The sequence below is a fragment of the Podospora bellae-mahoneyi genome, chromosome 3, assembly GCF_035222275.1.
Source record: "Podospora bellae-mahoneyi strain CBS 112042 chromosome 3, whole genome shotgun sequence".
Taxonomy (NCBI): domain Eukaryota; kingdom Fungi; phylum Ascomycota; class Sordariomycetes; order Sordariales; family Podosporaceae; genus Podospora; species Podospora bellae-mahoneyi.
The window spans coordinates 2,028,719-2,049,602 of NC_085882.1; the positions used below are offsets into that span (position 1 = coordinate 2,028,719).

The 20,884-nt window shown below is 52.1% G+C and overlaps 5 protein-coding genes across 5 annotated transcripts; 2 read left to right on the top strand and 3 right to left on the bottom strand.

Moving 5' to 3' along the window:
- Positions 1 to 1,515: 1,515 nt before the first annotated feature.
- Positions 1,516 to 2,991, bottom strand: QC761_306010 (uncharacterized protein; the record flags this gene model as incomplete). Its single annotated transcript, XM_062877743.1, has 1 exon — positions 1,516 to 2,991. One exon carries the CDS (start codon positions 2,989 to 2,991, stop codon positions 1,516 to 1,518), a length of 1,476 nt encoding a protein of 491 aa, XP_062733549.1.
- Positions 2,992 to 6,535: 3,544 nt separating this feature from the next.
- Positions 6,536 to 9,413, top strand: QC761_306020 (uncharacterized protein; the record flags this gene model as incomplete). The annotated part of the gene is made up of 3 exons (XM_062877744.1): positions 6,536 to 6,934; positions 6,996 to 8,706; positions 8,761 to 9,413. The coding sequence occupies 3 exons, from the start codon at positions 6,536 to 6,538 to the stop codon at positions 9,411 to 9,413; spliced, it is 2,763 nt and encodes a 920-aa protein (XP_062733550.1).
- Positions 9,414 to 10,707: 1,294 nt separating this feature from the next.
- YME1 (i-AAA protease yme1) lies at positions 10,708 to 13,906 on the bottom strand. Its single transcript, XM_062877745.1, has 4 exons — positions 13,700 to 13,906; positions 13,050 to 13,635; positions 11,591 to 12,999; positions 10,708 to 11,530 (listed from the first exon to the last, which is right to left on the bottom strand). The coding sequence occupies exons 1-4, from the start codon at positions 13,724 to 13,726 to the stop codon at positions 11,069 to 11,071; spliced, it is 2,484 nt and encodes an 827-aa protein (XP_062733551.1). The 5' UTR covers positions 13,727 to 13,906; the 3' UTR covers positions 10,708 to 11,068.
- Positions 13,907 to 14,256: 350 nt separating this feature from the next.
- Positions 14,257 to 15,420, top strand: QC761_306040 (uncharacterized protein; the record flags this gene model as incomplete). The annotated part of the gene is made up of 1 exon (XM_062877746.1): positions 14,257 to 15,420. One exon carries the CDS (start codon positions 14,257 to 14,259, stop codon positions 15,418 to 15,420), a length of 1,164 nt encoding a protein of 387 aa, XP_062733552.1.
- A 21-nt stretch (positions 15,421 to 15,441) lies between these two features.
- On the bottom strand, positions 15,442 to 17,013 carry GRE2_2 (methylglyoxal reductase (NADPH-dependent) gre2). The gene is made up of 3 exons (XM_062877747.1): positions 16,752 to 17,013; positions 16,669 to 16,689; positions 15,442 to 16,506 (listed from the first exon to the last, which is right to left on the bottom strand). The coding sequence occupies exons 1-3, from the start codon at positions 16,771 to 16,773 to the stop codon at positions 15,497 to 15,499; spliced, it is 1,053 nt and encodes a 350-aa protein (XP_062733553.1). The 5' UTR covers positions 16,774 to 17,013; the 3' UTR covers positions 15,442 to 15,496.
- Positions 17,014 to 20,884: the final 3,871 nt, after the last annotated feature.

Genomic DNA, 20,884 nt, shown 5'->3' on the forward strand with positions numbered 1-20,884 from the left:
GACTGATCTCACAACACGACTCGTTACCATCACTTGGTCGTGATTTGATATGGATCTGTAAAGTCCACATGTCGGCGCTAGGTGATGTGCTTAATGTCTCTCAAAGTAGTCTACTGTGTTTTGGCAGCAGAGTAAGCTGTGAATTTGACCACGGTGCCTCCCATCTCAAAAGTAATCAAACGTAAAGGTTGTATCGATTTAGCCATAAGACCGTAACCTCATTCAACGGGGCTGGAAACGTTACTGCCTTTGACTTTCACCTGGCACCCCTGGCGTACAGTCCTCGCGTTGATATCAACACTCAATACATCGGCTGGAGGGCATTCCCAACTAGTACTTTATACTCTAACAAACCATAAACTTCATCCAAAATACCTCAAGCGTCCTCCTGGATACCCAAACCTACTTTCCGACGCCTTCCTATCCATATCAGACAACCACATTATAACCCCCAACCTCACCAACCTAAGACGCATTCCCAACCATCTCCAAAAACCCAGCTCATTAAGCTAGATTCTGAATTCGAACCCACCGACTCACAAAAATGTATCCCAATCCCCAGAGAATTTTCAACCCAAGAACGCCAGACACAGTAGGCAATCCTGACCGTCGCAACAGCCAATTGCACCGCCGGGATGAAAACCTGCCAGTCATCAGGATGTCAGTCGGCACAAAAGGGGGGGTATATATACCCTTCGTACCATTACTAGAAAAGCCATCAAGCGAGGAGCAAGTCCTGACTGTTGGTCAGCACGGCTAAATGCTGACTGCATCGTACACAGCGGAATTTGCCTCAAGCAACTATGTCTTACTGTCGTCGGTTTTCAGCAACTGTCGAGGCACCGCAATGGGTTGTCCACCTCGTTGAAATGTTGGTCATAAGTAGTTACTACCCCTTCGTTAAAGATAGTAATAGCCATCATGAACATATCATCACCGCACAACCTCAGCCACCGACTCCTATCAATGCAGAGCCTTTATTCGTCATCTGCTTCCATCCTGAAAGTACCTTGGTTCACCAACTAGACACCCATCATACTCTCTCGCGAAATAACACCTACGGACAACTTCGCACTTTACACACTCAACATCACCTACGACCTTTTGCTAGGTGTAGAAACTCCATTCCAGAGCATGGTGTGAGAGGCCGTAATCCAATAATTTACAGCAAACCTCGCCGTTTTCTTGCCACCCTCTTCAAAATCTAGATGTAGCCTGTCTTTTGGTTATATCATCATGTCCATCAAACACCAACCAATAATCAAGAATATTCTCTTTTCGACCTGCAGTCTCAAGCATAGAGTCCCCTGTCGGATTCCATTGTGTTGCTGTCAAGTAGTTTGTAGGGCACCTAACAAGTGGAAGACGAGAATGCCCTTTATGGATTCCATGCCAGCACTCTCTTGAACAACAAAGCACACAATCAATGCAGCCAGCCACTGTCACATATGTGCCTGTTAATGTCTTTCTAAATGTCATCTTCTCACCCAACATCACAGCAATTCCACATCCCGATCAATCCTCATCACTCCCGTAATCAACCAAACACCCCCCACCCGGCAACTTCACCGTCTTCCTCTCCTTCTCCTTCTCCTCCTCCCACCTCTCCTGATCCATCGCCATCGCCCTCGCCACATCATCCATATTCACCATCCCCCCCGTCCCCAAATCTACCTTCAAAACCCCATTCTCATCCTTATCAATCTTGATCCCTTGCCCCCTATCCTCCATCTCCACACCCTCATCCTCATCAATCTGCCCCTCCTCGTCCGAGCTACTTTCTTCCTCCTCAACACCCCTCGTATCCTGCCCCTTCTCAAACTTAACCCTCTTCCCACCTCTCCCGCCGCCTCGACCACCTCTCCACCTAGGACCCTTCTCAAGCGTTCTTTTCTTTTCGTTCACAGACTTGGGTGCTGGTGGTGGCGGTGGGGGACGGGGCGTCCAGTCCCCTATTTTGTGTAACGGTGGGAGGGGGCAGCCGGGTTGAATGGCGACAATGGTAGGGAATTCAACTACTGTTCTTCCGGACAGCGCATCTTTCAAATTGCTGTCCGGGGAGAGCGGGATCAAAGTCCTGCTGTTGGGCGCCTCTTTCGTGGCTTTCTTTAGGTAAAAGCTGTATTTATGGTATTGTTCTTCTGGTGTCGACTCAACAGATGGTGCCGACGAGAACGAAAACCAGGTTGAGTCCAGCGGGTTCTGGAAGCAGTATGGTGCTGATGACCACGCTGGTGTAGACTGGCCTTGAATCGTAACGGGGATGTATTCCGCCTTCGGCTTCTTCAACGGGTTCCTCTCATCATATTCCGGATCTGCCTCGCGCACAAGACGATCCAGCTGCCCGTTATGCCAAATAACGGTATTGGTCAACGCCGAATAAAGCGGTATATTCTCCAGCGCCTTATACAGCACCTTCAATGGCTTCTGCTGCGACGAAGAATCATAAATCAACCACTCGACCTGGAAGTTTATCGCATTGGTCCTCTTATTCCACGACGTTTTATTCTCCCGCTGCCGGCTCATCCCCTTGGGCATGTACACCACCTCAATGTCGAGGTTTCTCAGCCGACGGCGCAGTTGGGCCACGATGGCATTGTGCTGGGTATTGTTCTCTACAGGCTCAAAGCTTAACCTGTCACCGTCCCATACTTTGCGAAAAAGCTTTTGTTCTTCTGCTGGGGTTGGTGGGTGTAGTTCTTTGGCGTCCATCAGCCGGCGGACCTCGACGATGTCTTGCTCGGCACGCAAACGTTCGCGCTCGATGGATGAGAGGAAGTTGAAGTCGTGATCAATACCCCTAGGTGTGCGCAGTTCGTGGATTGGCATGTATTCTCGTGGATTGCGGATGCCATCGCAGCTGGCGCGAGTCTTGTGTTTCTTGCTGCAGGCGAGAGAGCAGGTCTGGGCTTTGCATCGCGGGCAGGTATATTTCGGAGGTTCTGCGTGGCAGATGGTGCACAGGTCGCTGAGCAATGAGGAGTCGGCCATTGCAAGGGCCTATAGCATGTGGTACGCGATATGGTGTATACAGAATGTTTGGAGCTGGAAAGCTTGATGATGAAAGAGTTGAATCGGTGCTTGATGTTTCTGGGATCGCGTTGCGCCGATAAGCCTTATCGCAATTTTCAGTGGGAACCGTTAGCCGGCAGGCAACGATAAGATAGGAGCATGGAACAACCCAGCCAGCCAATCTCTTAATTACACTAGCTCCCGCCTGCATTCCACAGCAATTGATTGATTGACTGGATCTTGAATTGACGTTGGGCTTCGATCGGCGAAACTCCGATAGAGATGGTCTGTATGTGTGAGTCTCACATCTCATCACCCAACTGCCACTTGTCAAACTTCAAAAAACGGCGGCTCTTTTTATTTTCTTTCACAAAGCTCTCAACCTTGACCCCACGTGGACGCGGTGGATCGCAACGGTGCTTGGACCTTTCACCAGCCAAGCCTCTTCACGGCGCCGGCATAAGTGGCCGTTTCACACCAAATTTGACGCTATCAATAGCCGGCACTTTTATAGAGAAGATCAACTGAAGTTGAATGACAGAAAATCATCATCGTCACTCCAACTCCCGGATTCTTCGGCATACCAAAAAGGTCAACTCGCGATGGCCTCATGCTGCTGCTGACCAAGCAGGTTCATCGCGTAAACCAATGCAACGTCTCGAATAGGCTTAGCCAGGGGTATCCTTCCCAATTCGGACCCTCTCACATCTGCAGTCCCCCGCACTGCGGACAGGGACACGAAAATACCACCAGCCAGGCAGGCCTGGAAGTCCTGGCCTGTCATCGGAATGGGGTCATGTTGCTTTTTCTCGCCTTTTCTTCTCTGATGAAAATTCTTTGATTCTTCACCGCTCAATACTCCAAAAAAGGGAGAGATGCTGACGACGTGATCAGGGACCGGCAAACGAGGGACGTTGCGACTGTTTGTGATACCGTTGCGGCCCATATCAAATTCCCCGCCCCTCTTCCTCAAACAAGGGCAGCTAAGCACTTGTTCATGCGTGGGGTTTTGCGGTAGCACAGCTTGTCGGCACCGTTTGTCTCGTTTTCCCCCTTCCCGCGGGGCGCGGAGGTGGCGGGAGGGAGGGCATGGCACTTCCCGACGTCGAGTTTCCTCGCTCTGTACTCGAAACCGGGTCCTGTGTTCCAATAGCAGAGGTGTATTATGACACGGGATATGGGCGTTGGATATGAAAATGTGACGACTGCTGCTTTTGGGTCTGCCGTGTCTGCCCCTCACCTAGGCTTGTCCTAGGTAAGATATATATCATGGCCTACTAAGAGGCCACCAAGACAATAAAGCTGCGAGCTGCCGTGGGGTTGCTGTATCTTTTTCTCCTAAAAAAGTAGCCATGGTGATTGCTTCTTCGTGTTGGCTTGATTGCGACGGTGGTTGCCTCGAGGAAACATTGCACCAATCCGGCGCATTTCCATGTTGATGTGCCTCCGCATGATTCCTGTGGCTTGTTATCCATCAGCGATGCAACTGTGGCATCTGCACTGCAGACTGCGTTATGTTTCGTGGATCAAAGGGCAGTTCTCCTGTGCGTCTGCCGTCCTGCATAGGGTGGCTTGTCTCACGATTTGGCGGGCTTTTCGACCTATCATCCAAGTCAGTGATCAGATAGGATTCAGAGGAGAAGGAATCCCTTTCCAAAAGAAAGGACTGTATTTTCTTGCCCTCTGCCGGCAGCGGGATCCGTCTGGCCGTTGAAAACGCCTGGACCAGTTGTTTCCCCGCTTGCTGCAAACGCTCGGAGCATCGTGCGTCTTGCGTCTTTTCGATCAGGGGTCAAAGCGTGCCCCCAAAACACAAACACATAGTCCAAAAGGTTGCATCCGCTGCCAGTTTCAGAAGCACTTTTCGTGAACTTGCAGCAGGATGCGGCGCTGTTTGTTGCTGCTTTTTGACACCGCGGGGGGAGGTCGACTCGAAACGGAAACACAACGAAGCAATACGGGCACTTTCCAGGCTACACCGAAGCACACCACCCGGCTCACCGCACCAAACAGCAGCCTGTTCTGTTCGATGCTGCTGCCGGTCCACGGGGAGCGCTGATCTCTTCGGCTTCCATCACCTCAAACACGCGGCGTCCCCGGTATCAGTGCGCCGTGTGTGTCCGTTTGCCCGTTTGCTCAGACCGCTCATGTCAGTCATTGACAGCCTGGGCCATTACGGACGTACCTTTGATGATGAATTCTGATCTCCAGCTAAACTGGACTCGTCGCCAGCTTGCCATCAGTGCCATCTCTTTCGTCACCACGGCCAACCCTTGGGACCCAGCTGGCTGGCTCTCACTTGGCCAAAAGCCCGAGGTTTCTCTTTCCTTCCTAGAAAGCGTGGCGTTGTGTAATGGTAAGACCACCCGTAGGTTAATTACAACTGGGGAGAGCGACGATCGAATCCACTCATTTCACGAAAAAGGACTCATTGTCTTTTGCCTGTCGTGCTCGCGAATGAATGAATGAATGAATGGATGGATGACTTTGATTTAAGATAACGAGGTAGAGAACGGATACTGCCGTAATGAAGCATTGAACAATCGATTCGATTTGCGACAGAATTCAGGAATCAAGGAGAGGGATGATTCTTCTTCTGCAGCAGTCAAGAAACTGTCACTGTCACGATGGAGCAGGGGCCACTTGGGATGGCAACGGAAGTTTTGGGAACTTAGGTCATCCCATGCTTTTGCGGACCTTTTGGTAGCAATTGGCGGATCACGGCAAGTATTGGGTACAGACTTTCGAAATGAGTGACTATCTTGATGGGCCCTGGACCCAGGCCCCTGCTGAAAAAACCCCTGGCCGCTTTGCCCCTAGCTGCACCTGCATCGTCCACCTTATTTCCCAATTCCCCGTGGACGGTGACCACGCCTGCAGCCAGCTTCTCAGGACAGTTGAGCCCGACCTGCCTCAAGCCCTCTGATTGCTCCGTTGCATCCCTGCGAGGGGCCAGGGCCTCTCTTCAACGAGCTTGGTCGCACTTTCACTCTCATACTCTCTCCATCACGGTCCTTTCTTATCTCGTCTCCTGCCATTGCCTACGCCTTTGCCTCTGCCTCTGGTTCTCCTCGAGTCTCTGGCTCTTGTTGCTTCCTCTCTTCTCTGAGAAGCAAGCTGTAAGTGGCAGCAGGGAGAGCAGCAGCAGCATCAGCAGCCAGTCTGTCGGGTCCAAGGTGTTTCGTTTCGCCAGCCGACAAGCTCCACGCTGAAATCTTAGCGTCCCGCGTGCCCACTCGGCCTTTTTCCCACTGCAATTGCTTCAGCTTCAGTACCTCTTCGCCGCTTCACTGCATTGGCAGTGATTGTTTCTCTTCTGTCAACAACGACGACAACGGCAGGCGCCTGTTTTTTTGTTTTTTTTTACACGTTCCGGGCGATCACCGCTCCGGCTGTGGCTGCCCCTTGATTGAGACAAGCTTCAACCTACGCCAAAAAAAAAACCCGGAGAAGCTCCAACGCTGGCGCTCCCGCGGTCGACCACTGAAGACGGATTGGCCGTTGAGTGCCATACAAACTCAAAATGGCGCCCTCTTTAACAGCCCACACTTCCTTCACCCGTCCGAGAACCAGCGACCGTGATCACCGCGACGGACGTCCTGTCACCCGTGATCAGCAAGACGCCAACCTCGTCATCCCGAGCCGCACCTCGTCCCTCCATTCCCGCATTACCCAGCCGATTCCTGGCCAGTTGAGCGCCAAACCTCAGCAGCGCACTCCCAAGACCCTTACTCATGCGTACATGGTCTGTGGTGTCGGCCGGGAGCCTTCGCAATGGGTGAAGGCTCCAACGCCCCAGCAGGGCAAGATTGGCCACATGAAGGGTGCCGTTCCTCAGTTCTGGCTTCCCGAGATTCTTGGGAGCAGTCCCAGGCTCGAGCAGGACAATGAGATTGCTCGTGCTTTGCACTCTGCTATGAGGGTATGTCATGGAAACTTTCCCAAATTTGCTGCTGGATGTGCTTATTAACCCGTTGATGTAGGCATGCTTCCCCCACGATGTCGAGATTTGCACCGGCAGAAGCCAGCCTCACTGCGTCCACCACGCCTTTGTGCTCCAGCAGGATTCCTCCCACACGCTCTACGGTATCTGCCTGCGGGTGTGGTCCCGCGCCGATGACAGGCGAGCCGAGACGATCCGCGATCTCAGGAAACGCACCGAGCCCGACTTCTACGACAACCCGGACGAGCAGTACTGGATCCCCTACTGCCTTTCGTTCCTCTCCCGCTACCCGCTGTACAACTTGCTCGGCGACTATCTGCGTGGTATGTGGATTCACTGGAACAAGGCTACTAACCTTTTTCACGCCGAGGAGGTTTCCCGAATTCTGAGTTTTCCCGCCCCTCGTCTCAACGATTTGGTTCGCATCGACATGAAGGACTATGCGCTCTGCTACCAGTTTCCTTCTTCGCCCACTGGGTTCCAAAACTTTGCCATGTGGCCCTTGTTCTGCTGTCTCTCGGTTCCCAACATTGTTGGTGTGATCGAGGCTGCCATTTCGCCCACCCGCCGCATCATTTTTGTCAGTCATTACCCAGCCATGCTCACCATGGCCGCCGAGACTGTCAGATTCTGTGTGCGCGTATATGAGTGGAGTGGTCTCTATGTCCCTGTTGTTCATGCTCGCCATGCCAAGGACCTTGTCGAGGAGCCTGGCCCGTACATCCTCGGTATCACTGCTGAGTGCAGAACGCTCTTCACTGCGCCGACAGATGCTCTGGTGGTGGATCTCGACCGCAACTTTGTGCTCACTTCCAACCCCCCCTCTGCGCTCCAGCCTAACCAGCGCACCAAGTTCATCACCCGCCTTACCCAGGCTCTGAATGGTGATGTAACACCATCGGGCGTTCCCCAGCACTTGCGTTCTGCGTACGGCGGCGGCAAGCTTGTCCCCGCGGGTCAGATTATTGTCATGCGTGGACAGGTTGAGTCTATTCAGGACCCTGAATGGTGGAATCAAGATGCCGTCATGTCGGTGATGGACCATGTGTGCGAGAAGATGGGCCGCAACACCGGCCTGAAGGCTGTTTTTGGAGGGTCGGTCAAGAAGCCACTGATGACCAAGGTTTCCATGCGGCACTTGAACGAGATTGTCCGTGAACGTAACCAGTACTCACGCGACGCGTTGGAGGCCTGGCAGGATTTTATCAACCTTAAGGGGCGGATGGACACCGAACTCGGCAAGGTCAACAAGCGGAACAACTACCTTATGGAGGAGTGCGACAATTGGAAGCAGCAGTTCCAGCGTTTCCAGGCCTTTGCTGACACCCTCACCAAGGAGACCCAAGATCTCAAGGTCAAGATTGAGACGCACAAGCGCGAGAACCGTCGCCTGGGCAGTCTTATTGATCAGCAAAAGGACGACGCCGCTCGTCTTGCCAATCGTCTGGCTGGCACCGAGAAGCAGCGTGACGATGCTCTTGAGGCTCTTGTCCTCCAGCAGGAGATTGCCGAGGAGCTTGAGCGCGAGCGTAAGAGGAATCGCAAGGAGCTGTCAACGCTCCAGACCACCAATACAGCCATCTCAAGACAGCGTGACGAAGCCCGCCGTGTTGTGCTTCACCTGCGTAGCTTGATTTCTGGCCAACATCACCACATGGAGCACCTCGTCAAGACTCTGACGTCTCCCGAGGAGCTCGCTGCTGAGATTGAGGCTGGCTTTGCTGCGCAAGACGCCGTTGATGCGGTTGAAGGCATGTTATTTATTCCCCGTTGTAAAAGAATCTTTCAGACTAACAAACGTGTAGCCCAAGCTGCTGGCGAGTCTAGCAATGACGAGCGGTTCCTCAAGAACCTGAATGCTGCTAGCAGACGAATCTCTACGCAAGCATTCATCGACGTGGCGGATCGGCACCTCAAGGACAAGACCGATGCCATCGCCCATATCATCCGGAACATTTCGGAACAGTGTCAGGCCGCTGTTGAAGGCCTCCAACTTGCACATGACGCGGAGCACGGGAGGTCGGATTCTTCGGCCTCCCGTTCTTCGCGGTTGTCGAAAAGTCGCCGAGGGAGTAATATCTCCATCGCCCGGTCCGACGACGATCGCAGCTCGGCGGCAACGTCCGATGTCAGTGATGACCATACCCTCCTCCGACCGAACAGCGGGCGGCTCTCTAGCATCCCACCCACACCGGATCTCGTTCCCAACCGCAGCAGCACTAGCATGTCTTTCGCTAGCACGGCCACGACCCCTGAGCGAGGCTCTCAGCACTACCTCCACGGACACCATGACATCCCCACCAAGATCGTCGAGGACGACGAGGACGATATCGACGGATCTCAGTCTGATGTCCACTCCGTCCCCCAGGAAGCGGGAGTCGTGGGCAAGCACTCGGAGAGCCTGATCCACAGGCCTTCTGGTGCCCGCATCAGCGCCCTTGGCGGCCTCGGTCGCTAAAGGGTAGCCGGTGATGGTGGATGTAAACAGCATGATTTTTTCAACGGCGGTCATTTGGTTCATTTGTACATTGTTTCTATACCACTTTTGCGACGAGTAGAAAGGGTTTTATTATTTCTCTGGACGACGACGATTCATTTGCTTGCGGAGAAGGGGCAAAGCCTACTTGCAGCCTGGCGTTTTTATTTCTACCATTTTTTGTATTTCCTTTATACCAACCAAGCTCCTCTTTTCTTCTCGCGATCTTTCCTAGCAATACACAGCCTAGCTTTATTCCCCATGTCAGCAGTCTTTTTTTTTTCTCACAAATGCTTACGACACTCGCACTCACACACAAACTTGTTATTCTTTTTTCGAATGAATGAGGGGAGGATTGTGGAGGGAAAAAAGAAGGTGGGGGGTGGAGAAAGGCAGAGGTGGTGAGGAGTGGGAATGGAAATGAGGGAGAAAGAAAGGAGGAAAGGGTTTAATTTTCTATCTTGATATCCATTCTGTATGTTTTTTTAGCAGCAGCTCATGAATGACCCTTTTTTTGGTAGTCTTGTTGTTGTTGTTGTAGTAGTAGTAGTTAGTAGGTGAGGAATGATAAGCGGGTGGTTTTTTTTGGTAGATTCAGTGAACTTGTGCTTTATAATGTGATCTCCAGGAGCACTTTGGCCATATTGTGTTCAAGTCACCTAGACATGTTGATAGAACTATCATTTGATACCCGTCCCCTTCCTTGACAGACATGTATTTTTCTTTTCTGGAAACCTGCTGCTTTATTTGATAGACAGAACACTTGAAACTCCCCTCTCCTTCTCACCAGAATAACAACAAGTCCTTAATTGCCAAAACAAACATCTCCTTTTCATAACAGAATTGGCTTATAACTTTTCGTTCAGCATCGTCCATTTTCAGCATAAAGTCCCCCTGTGTATATACGTCGAGTTCAAAGCACGAAAATAACAAGCTTGTCTACAAAGACTTGACAAAAGACTAGGTTAGACAGAGTGGCGCGAGGGGGGGTGATATTGCAGAAAAGATCCCTACACTTCAAGGCCATTGTTTTTCATGCGTGAAGAATGTGTGTTCTCTATTCTAGCTAGATATCCTGGTTTTCTACTTCTCGCAAGTCTACAAGTCTACAAGTGCGGGCTTTCTACAAGTGTTGCCCTCTCTGCAAGGCTTGTAGCCAATGCAAGGCTTAGAAGCCCTGCAAGGTCTGGAAAGATGTAGGAGACTGACAAGAGGAGGTATAGATATGCCTTTTCTGTCTGGGTAGGCATCTGACCTAAGGTAGGTAGGTATGAGACGCCTTTAAAGATCTTCTATTAAAACCTCTACCCTCACAACCTATCCACACTCATCTCAGCAGCCATTCTCATCTCACAACTTACATATACATTCGCTCATCTCATCTATGACCTTTTTAAAGACCGCTATGGAAGAGTGTAGTAATGTATGCCTCACCAACCACATCATTTGGTGAGGGAAGGAAAATGTATCAAAGAAGACAAAAGAAACCAATAAAAGGACAGTGTAATCACAACTCATAAAAACGCCATCAATGCCAATCCATCCACCCACAAACCACCCCGCCTGATTGTTTCCCTATCGTTCCAATCTACGCTATCGAAAACACACCCAACCAACCCATTATCGTTTCATCTTCTTCATTTCTCCTCCGATGACGTCCTCGCTGGCGCTGGTGGTGGTGGGGCAGGCGGTGGTGGACCGCCACTCCCACCATCACCATCATCACCCAGGCCTGGCAGAGGCAGACCTGGCTCCAAGGGATCGGTTGGAGCTGGCACCGTCATGGGGCCAACGGGCACAGCAATACGGTCCGTGAGCTTCTCGCCGCGGAGGACCTTGACTACCTCGTCGTGGTCAAGAGTCTCGTACTCGACAAGAGCCTTAGCCAACAGGTCGAGTTCCGTCCTCTTCGACAGGAGCAGCGCACGGGCGCGGGCATAAGAGTCATCCAGGACCTTCTTGACCTCGGACTCGACCATGGCGCGGGTTTCCGAGCTGAGTTCATTATACTTGCGGAGGTATTCAACGGGGCCAAGCTTGGGCGACATGCCGAGCTGGGCAACCATGTGCCAGGCGGTGCGAGTGGCACTGTCAAGATCCTAGGTAAATGTGTTAGCACTTCAGACCGGGTCTAACATGGACGCGGCGGGTACACTTACAGCACTAACACCGCTAGTGACAAACTCGCTGCCGTACACGATCTCCTCTGCAACCTTGCCACCAAGGGCACGGTCGATCATGGCAAGATAATCTCTTACAGTGTAAGAGTACTTATCCATTTCCGGGAGGAAGGCGGTGTGGCCCAAGCTTTGACCGCGAGGCAAGACTGTGACCTTGTAGAGATGGCTACCGCCCTCTTGCTTGTTGAAGAAAGCAACAAGGGCGTGGCCGGCCTCGTGGTAGGCAGTCATCTCCTTTTCCTTGGGAGTTATAACCATGCTCCGCTTTTCAGCGCCCATGATGACCTTGTCCTTGGCCCATTCCATATCCTTCTGCGTGACGACCTTGTTCTTGAGCTTGCTGGCGTGGATGGCGGCTTGGTTGACGATGTTTTCAAGTTCAGCACCAGAAAGACCAGAGGTACGGCCGGCAATGTCCTCCATACGCACATCGGCAGCCATCTTGATCTTCTTGGCGTGATGCTTGAGGATGGCAATGCGGCCTCGGACATCGGGGAGAGAGACGACGACATGACGATCGAAACGGCCAGGACGAGTCAAAGCTTTGTCGAGAGATTCGGGGAAGTTGGTGGCCGCAATGACGATAACGCCGCTGTTCTGAGAGAAACCGTCCATTTCGGTGAGAAGCTGGTTCAGCGTCTGCCGGACATAGGTAGCATCGCGAGAGTTACGCTTGCCGCCAATAGCGTCCAGCTCATCAATGAAGACAATGGAAGGAGACTTGGCCTTGGCCGCATTGAAGAGCTCGCGGACACGCTTGGCGCCCACGCCGACATAAATCTCGTCGAACTCACTGCCAGACATGAAGAAGAAGGGCACACCAGCCTCACCGGCAACAGCCCGAGCCAAGAGAGTTTTACCAGTACCGGGAGGTCCGACAAGCAACACACCCTTGGGGAGCTTACCACCAAGTGTGTTGAACTTGTCGGGGTTGCGCAGGAAATCGACCAGCTCCTGAAGTTCCTCCTTGGCCTCATCGCAGCCGTGAACGTCTGAGAATCGAGCCTTTTGGTTTTCGGCCTTGGCCTCCATAGTGTCAACCTTGGCGCCAGGTCTCTTCAGCGAACTAACTGTTTCAACGACCATGGTCATAACCACGAGACTGACGTAGGCGCACAAACTGAACCAGAGCATAAACTTAAACCATCGGAAAGCAGCGCTACCGAACGATTCGTCGACGATAACATGAAGCGCACCGCCCTTTCCAGTAACGCCAGCGGAGACAGCGACATTGCCGCCGTTGCGCTGTGCGGCAATTGCTTGTCCAGCAGCTGCAGCTTGCTCACTGATTCCCGCAGAGGCCTGACCGGCACTGCCAAGTGTTCCAGCAATCATGGCAAGCGCCTGGTTATATGCTTGCGTGGCACTTTCGTTGGCAGCAAAGCGTCCTGTGGTAAAGTTAGCGTAGTCAACGCAACCTTGAGGGGGAAAGACATACCAGACTGATACCGTTCCACTACTATGGCAGGCATGTTGGCCTTGAGCAGGAGCTGGTAAAAGCTGGCCTGGGTAGGTGCGCTTTGGGGATTCCGGTTGGCGGCAGCCTCGGTGCGAGAAAGGAGGTGGTGAGGAACCAAGTTGGAGTTACCAAAAGACCGATACTGAACATTTCGAGGCGGGAGAGCATCGAGCGTCTTGAGCGCAGGCCAGGAGACAGACTGCATACGGATCGGGGGGCGAGTGGTGCTCATGAAGCGAAGACCGGGGACGGTGCCGACGGGTCGACGGACCATCAGGGCAGCGTGAGAGCTGCGGATGAGGGGGTTCGCCATAGCGATGGAGCCGGGAGACAGTGTAGATAATACCGAGAGAATGTTGGTAGACGATACATTTGCCTGAGAAGATGTTTCGAGAGCGAGCTTTGCCAGTGGAGCGTTGCGCATGAAGCTAGGAAGCTTGGTCGTCGAGGATGTCGGGTTTGGTACAGGAGCAGCCGAGACACGGGCGTGCTGCGTCGTCGAGGAAAGGACGGCCAGGAACTTTGTGATGGACGGCCACAGTTCCGACGTCGCCGCTGCGATGCTCTGAAGATTACGGCATCACGTCAGTGGAAGGTCAAGATGGAAGGCGGGAGGCGGGGCATCATACCGGCAGCCCACTTGCGTGGAGAGCCATTGCTGTTGTTGTTGCGACCACTCTCACTCTAACAGCAACTGTTCACGTCCCCTAAGAAAAAGGAATGCGGGATGAGATTGGAAGACACACTCGAAGATGATGCAAGGCCAGACGTTGGGAAACATCTGCTCAGCGCCGGCTGGCCACTCAACACTCGGTCCCTCAACGGCAGGCCTTGGCAGTGGCCAGAGCACCCTGAGCCACCCGGGCTCCACCACCCCGGTATTTCCCCGTTGGGAGGCCCACTCTTTTCGGCAAACTACACGTGATCTGGCGTTGCGCCTTCTCGTCCCTTACTCGCGTTTCGCGTCTGAGTCCAGCTCACACACGAAATCATGTCTATGAACTGATGGCCATTAATGACGGTGTTTTTGTCACAGAACTTTGGAAGTGAATGAGCTCACTTACTTTCTTACATTCTTCCCTTACTTATTTAACTTGGTTAATATCTCAGCTTTCATCACAGCTCTCACCTCACTTGCACTCAACATCTTCACTTAATCCCGACTCATAAGGGCAGCATCGCCACAATGAACCGCTCCATCGAGCAAGCCCTCCTCTCCCTCATCCCAACCCACAACGCCGCCCTCCCCCCACAACTCACCGAGCTCGCCAGCTCCCTTCTCGCCCAATCCCGTCACAAAGCCAGCACCCTCAAAGCCGAAGAGGAAATCGCCCGCCCCTACGCCTGTGCCCACATCGCCTGCGAAAGACTCAAAACCACCCTCAACTTGCCCCCTATTGAGCCCCGGCCACCCATCCCGCCACGCATCTACAAACGCCTCTACAGCCATCTCGACAAAATCCTCCCATCTGGCACTGGAACCCCAGGGCGAGGAACACCAGCTCGCGGTGGTCTTGAAAGTCGTGTCCGCACACCGAGCACCAAACTAAGAGAACAACTTGCACCGCTTGGTACCTCACCACAAGCAAGCAAAAGCAGGCCTCTACCAGGGAGAACAACGCCAAGCAAGGAGAAGTCGCTAGCGGACTTTCGTGACAGTAACGCAGATGGCACGCCTTCAAAGAAGAACTTAGGAACCACCCCCCAGTCAAAAAGAAAGCCACCACCTTTACCGTTATGGATCCGGCCAACGCTGCGGTTTTTATGCAAGGAACTCGGCCCAGCCAGTATCGGCCCTATCGTGGCCTCCGGGATTGAGTCTATCGTTTGTCCCAATGGCAAACCAACAGAGGACGAGTGGGTGAAAATCAACCTGGTCTCGTTACTCGGTGCTCTGTATCTGTTTGTCTGGCGAGGCGTTACGTTTCCCGGCCAAGATCTGGATCAGTCGACGTACATCAAGTTCCGGAAGCAACTCGTGGCTACGTTGAATAGAGCCAGGAAGGAGGTCGAGGTCAATGTTAAGGACGGTGATGCTGAGAAGGCGTGGGAGTTGTGGTATGATGTCAAGCTCAAGGATCTGGATATGTCTGCCTTGGTGATCAACCGTCATGGTTGGTTGGAGTTGGACTGGGCAAAGGGCGTGCAGGATTTTGTGCATATGAATGAAGAACGAGCACGGGATGATGAGGAGGATGCAGAGAGAGAGGAGAGGCACGCGGCACCCGTCCAGCTCAGGCGGGCGGATACGATGTTCCAGGAGAGATACGACTTTCTCACTGACAGGAAAAGGAAGGCGTATGCTGAATGGAAGGAGGGGATCATGAAGAGGATCAAGGCGCAGGGCTGAGTCCCGCCATCCATCACGATCCAGAATTTACAACAATATCATATACTGTATTCCAACGCTATCAACGGTGTTATATCTAAGCAGAAGCCTCGACCCTCTTCAAACTCCTCACCGTATCAACAATGCTCCTCTCTAAACCAATCCACTCAATCCCCAACAACCTCGTCGTCTCACTATTATCATACCCAAACCTCTTATCCTCCTCCGGCAATTCTCCCCCCTTGACCCCCTCCTCAGGCAATTTCTCCTTATCCTCTGGAAAGTTCTTCCTCAACACCTCCGCGATTTGAGCGTTGGAAAACCACCCCGAAACAACAAACAGCCTCTTCCCAGCTATCCCCTCCACAAGCCCTAACCCAGCCCTTACGTGAGCAGTCGCCACATCCCGTACATCAACCCAGATATAAGCCTGGCCTGTCGGGGGTATCTCCCCCTTCCACTTCCCCTTGATGGCATCCACGATCCTCTCATTAGAAGTGTTGATCGCCTCGAGGGTAGCAAGATGGTGGACCACCGGCCCGAAGACCATCGGCGGGTTGATGGTGACCAAGTCAAACTTTGCGTCATTCTCCTTGTTCTGCACAAACTCCCAGGCGGCCTTTTCCGCCAGGGTCTTGGAGGCGCGGTAGGCGGTTGCTGGGTTGCGATGGATGTCATCTATCGTGACAGGGTTCCATGATTTTTCGGAGAAGACGGTGGAGGGGTCGGAGACGTGAGCCTCGTTGATTATAGCTGCAAAGGAGGAGGTCACGACGACGCGGTGGACGGAGGGGGCGAATTTGGTAATGGCGGAGAGGATGGAGGTTGTGCCGATGAGGGCGGGGTCGATGAGCTCTTTCTTTGGATCGTTGAATTTGAAGTGGAAGGGGGAGGCGGTGTGGAGGACTACTTCGAGGCCGGAGCCGTGGGTTTGGAGGACCGAGTCGAAGGCGTTGGGTTGGGCGATGTCGGGGACTATGGCGACGGTGAGGTGGCCGGAGGTGGTTTGGGAGGGGTAGGCGGAGGTGATGGCGTCGGCTTTGGATTGGGAGCGGACGGTTGTGATGACGGTGTGAGAGGCGGAGAGGAGTTGGTCGAGGATGTGGGCTGTGGTGTTGTTGTTGTTGTTTGTTAGTAAACTGAGCGCCGGGATGGTTGATCGGAGCCGATCCGGTCCGGGGAAGACTCCACCGCCGGCAACGGATCCGACCGTGTGTGTGTGTGTGTGTACGATGAATCTTTAAACGTGGTGATGATGAGATCACATACCCGCAATGAAGCCGGAGCCGCCTGCAGTCTACGTCAGTATATGATGCATGCCATCAAAAGATCAAAATCAGTGAGCCGCTCACCAGTCAACAGAACCTTGGTCATTTTGATCGATTTCTTTCTCCTCACGTTTCCCTCTTCTCTTTGTGTGCCTATCGTGATGCTCAAGTGACGCTGCTGATGAGAACGCAAGCAAGAGATGAGGCAATGACGATGTGTTTATATTTATACCCAACTACACCACCACTCTCTCCCCAACCCCGCGTTGCCTTTTCCCCCCCACCAAATGCTGCAGTGGGGTTGATTTAGCCCGAGATGTTTGTTCGGCACAATTCGCAATCGCACACCATCATCGCATTGTTCTCCCTTACGTGATCAGCGTTGGGAAACAATGTCCGGTTGTTATCTCCGGCCGACATCTCTTCTTTTGGACACTATGACAAGGAAAAGTTGACCCGGTGAGCAGCATTTGCAAGATCTGTGAGCTGGGGTATATCGAACTACCGGAATAACCTCCTGTCATCTCATCTTTCATCACCCATCGCCTATCTTACTCCAAAATGAATAAAGAAGCGACCGGACATATCGCTCTTCTTGTTTCACAACATATCGTGGAAATAATCCTTCACGACACCGAAAGAAACCCGACCAACCAGTCATATAACCCTAACACTGCTTCTCCCCTTTTACCCCTGATCACCACAATACAGCCAGAAATACCATCCCAAACTATCACATACGACCATACCCACCAGAATACTCGGCATCCCGTCCGCTCTGCCCTAGATAAACTGGTGAGGGCCGAACCAGTACTCAGGTGGGTGACCACTGGGGAATCCTCGGTGTTGTATGTATTTTTCCTGTTTTTTTCCCTCAGTCTCATTGTCTACACATGAACCCATCCCTTGACCCAAACCGTCACATACGACCACACCCAGCTGAAAATACGGCATCCCGTCCGCTCTGCCCGAGTCAAACAGCTGAGGGCCAGATCAGTACTCAGGTCGGTGACGACTGGGGAATCCCTGGTGTTGTATGTAATCTTTTGGCGGAATCTTCTATTTTTTGGGTGATTCTGGTTGTTTGTTATCTTCATTTCCTGTTGCGTTGGAAGACAAGAGCCTCTTGACCTCAAACTCTTTGCGTTTCTACTACCATCATCATCAAGCGGTAAAGCACGAGATGAAGTATCCTAGTCTCGTGTCCACTGACGTGCAGGGTCCTTGGTGGTGGAGTGGCTAGTCGTGTTTTTGTTGGAATTTATGTGGCTTTGTGGTGTCCTTGACGATGTTTCGAGTTGGTGGAATGGAAAAATCAATATCTTTTGATTTGACAGTGGTGTTCCTGCTGAGCTCGACCACTTCTACTGCTGTTGTTGTTGTTGTTGTCGGAGGTGGCTTAGTATCTGTGCTTTCGTCTTTTGACATCGGAATTTGTGTCGAGGTCTCATTTGCAGCCTCATTCTTTAGAGGTGCAAAATGTGAGTGATTTGAGGAGTTCATCGGGCTTCATCAAGGAAATACGCTTGTGGAAATCGGACCATGATCCATTGCCGGAGTTCTTGAAGGCGAGGCACTGGAGGTGCAGTGTCTCATTGGTTATCCACTCCAGATCTTTGCGGTGTGATGCATTCTTCTTGACTCTCTGGTCGAAGCAGCTCTGCAGAGGTTCGAGAATTAATGACAGAATAATGATGATAGCGCCTAGAGCCAATGCGAGGGATAGTCCGAATGTACTAAAAGAGGTATGTTGCCGGCTTTGTATCTTTTGCAGTCGACTAGTCAGCGCATCAAATGCCACCAGCAAGAGAGAATGGTGAACCTTGCCTGGTTGTAGCACATGTCGCGCTGATAAGAGCTGTTCGGCAGGACACGATACGAATGAAGAACAGGGTCTTTCGGCCCAGTGACTGTTTCCACCACCGCAAGCTGCAGCTCAAAATGACCATATATTTGTGACGTTCGTTTTCCATTGATGGTCGTGTATCAAGGGTATCAATCCGGAACGTAGAGTCCGGTAAGAGAGCAGACGATCCACGCCTGGATAAACGACCGTTTTGTACGGGAGTAGGCAATCAAAGTGCTCTCGATGATATCAAGACGCCACTCGAAAAGGCTCATTATATCGGCAGAAGATTCAACCTCATCTTCGAGTTAAAACGCGCCGGCTCTCACATCGAGCCAGCTACCAAGCTGGCCACAACGGCCGTTTGGAGGAGGGGAGCCTCAGCAAATCTGATACTGCTGGGCACAACCCAAGGGCGACGCGGCTTCCCGGAGTTTCTAGAGCTGTATTGTGGTATTGGTGCCCCTGTGGTCAGTGCCACGTACGACCGACGCAGGGAGATTCGCCTGGTACCATTTATCTTGATAAAGCCCGAGACTGTCGGCGCCGTTACCGACAAGCAAAATGATGGAACATCGGCATCAGCGCGTTGTAAAGCTGGGATGGGATAAAAGTCGGAGATCTTTGGCACAGTGATTCCGTTCCTATTGATAGCGTCCATCACACTGTGTTTAACATGTATCAGTTATGTCCATGGTTTCCACAGAGGTTGCAGCTCACATACGACTTGGAGGAGACCCAATCCCGTGCTCCCAGTCGCCTAGCTGAAGATTTTAGGATGTCACGCTCGGAACCTTCAAAGTATAATTCATCTCGCTGTTTGGATCTACGGGCGAATCACGTGGAAGATATCTCAAACCGTAGTAATACGCTGGGAAGTTCTCTTGAATATTGGTTTTGTATCCTTCGGTCCGAAGTGGCGCACAATGGGCAACAGTTCGGGACAGCAATCGGTTCTTTTCTGGCGAGTTAATGCCGAGATGATCGTGACTGTCGATATAACCGGTATCGAGAATTTATGTTTGATGACTCATTTCGACATATCCCATCACTGAAAGGACACGGCGCATTGGTGTCTTGCGATAGGGCTAGCCGTGGAACGACAAACGAGTTACAGGGTGAGCCAGCACTGCATCCTTCATAGTTACTGAAATTATAGCACTGTTGAGCATAATTCGTGGCGGTATTGGCCTTTCTTACACTCGCATCCACTGCTGCACTGAAATTGCCAGGGGTGGATTCTCTCAACCTGACAAGGGAACAATTTGAACCATCAAGTAAAACCTCGTGGCTGCTTGATGTTGCAAGGTTAGAAGAGAAGCCTCTTGCGAGGGCGAGTCCGAAAGCACAGAGGAAAGCAGAGAAGAAAGCCAGAAGCACTCTTATGAGGGAACGTTTTGCTCTGTCGCACCGGACGAAAGCCAGCTGACTGAGTGTCCAAAGACCACTCGCTGGGGAGGCCGAGTTTCGTAAGGTGACTTGGCATTGGTGATGAAGAGCATCGTGAGGTGAAGCATCAGAGTAGTATCGATGGGACAAGATGCGCCAGAAGCGAGAAGATATAATGGACAAAAAGGCTGTGAATGCTATCACGAGATTGCCATGCTCTCTGGTCAGCGTGAGTGTTGCTCCCGATACCGGGCCATGAGACTAATTAATCCAAGATCCTACGCCAACGCAGTAATTGTCGGCTACCCCAAGACTTTGCATGGCCATTCTAATGGTTTGCTAGAACGATAAAGGACCGTACTGGGTACGAGACTGGTGTAGAAACAGTTACTCGGTAGTTGGCCCAAGTTGTAAGCTTTGTTGCGAGCATTATAAAGCATATCCTGACTGACAGGTTGCTTGATGAAGGGACGAACGTCAACAGAGGTAAGGATCAATCCGCACCCCGTGTCGGATAGCGTTGATGGGGGCAGGCCGGGGTATATGCAGCCCTATGGAATGTAGGAAGTCAAGACACGATGTCTTAACGCGGGATGGTTCGGATTTGACTCCGAGGCTGAGGGCAGAGGAAAATGTGTTAATTGCCTGAAGAGTTCCGCGTCTTGTTCATTTATCTCTCAGTCAGACACCTGATATGTGCCGGATGCCAATCCTTAACTGTCACCCCGTCATCATCACGTCTCTCCCGGGTAATCAGCCCCGGTTTCTTCGATGACTGGCCGTCGAACTTCTGGGAGTACGCTTACCATTGCACATTGGTCCAGTCATTGTGCAATGATCACCGGGGTTCTGGACATCATAGATTCAAAACCTGCCCGAAGTAAACCCCTTTGCACCCCGGAGTTCCGTAGCTGGTCACTCTCCTTCTTCCAAGAGTATAAGGCTGGCCAGTGAGCTTTTAGTCAATCAGACTGGCCAATCC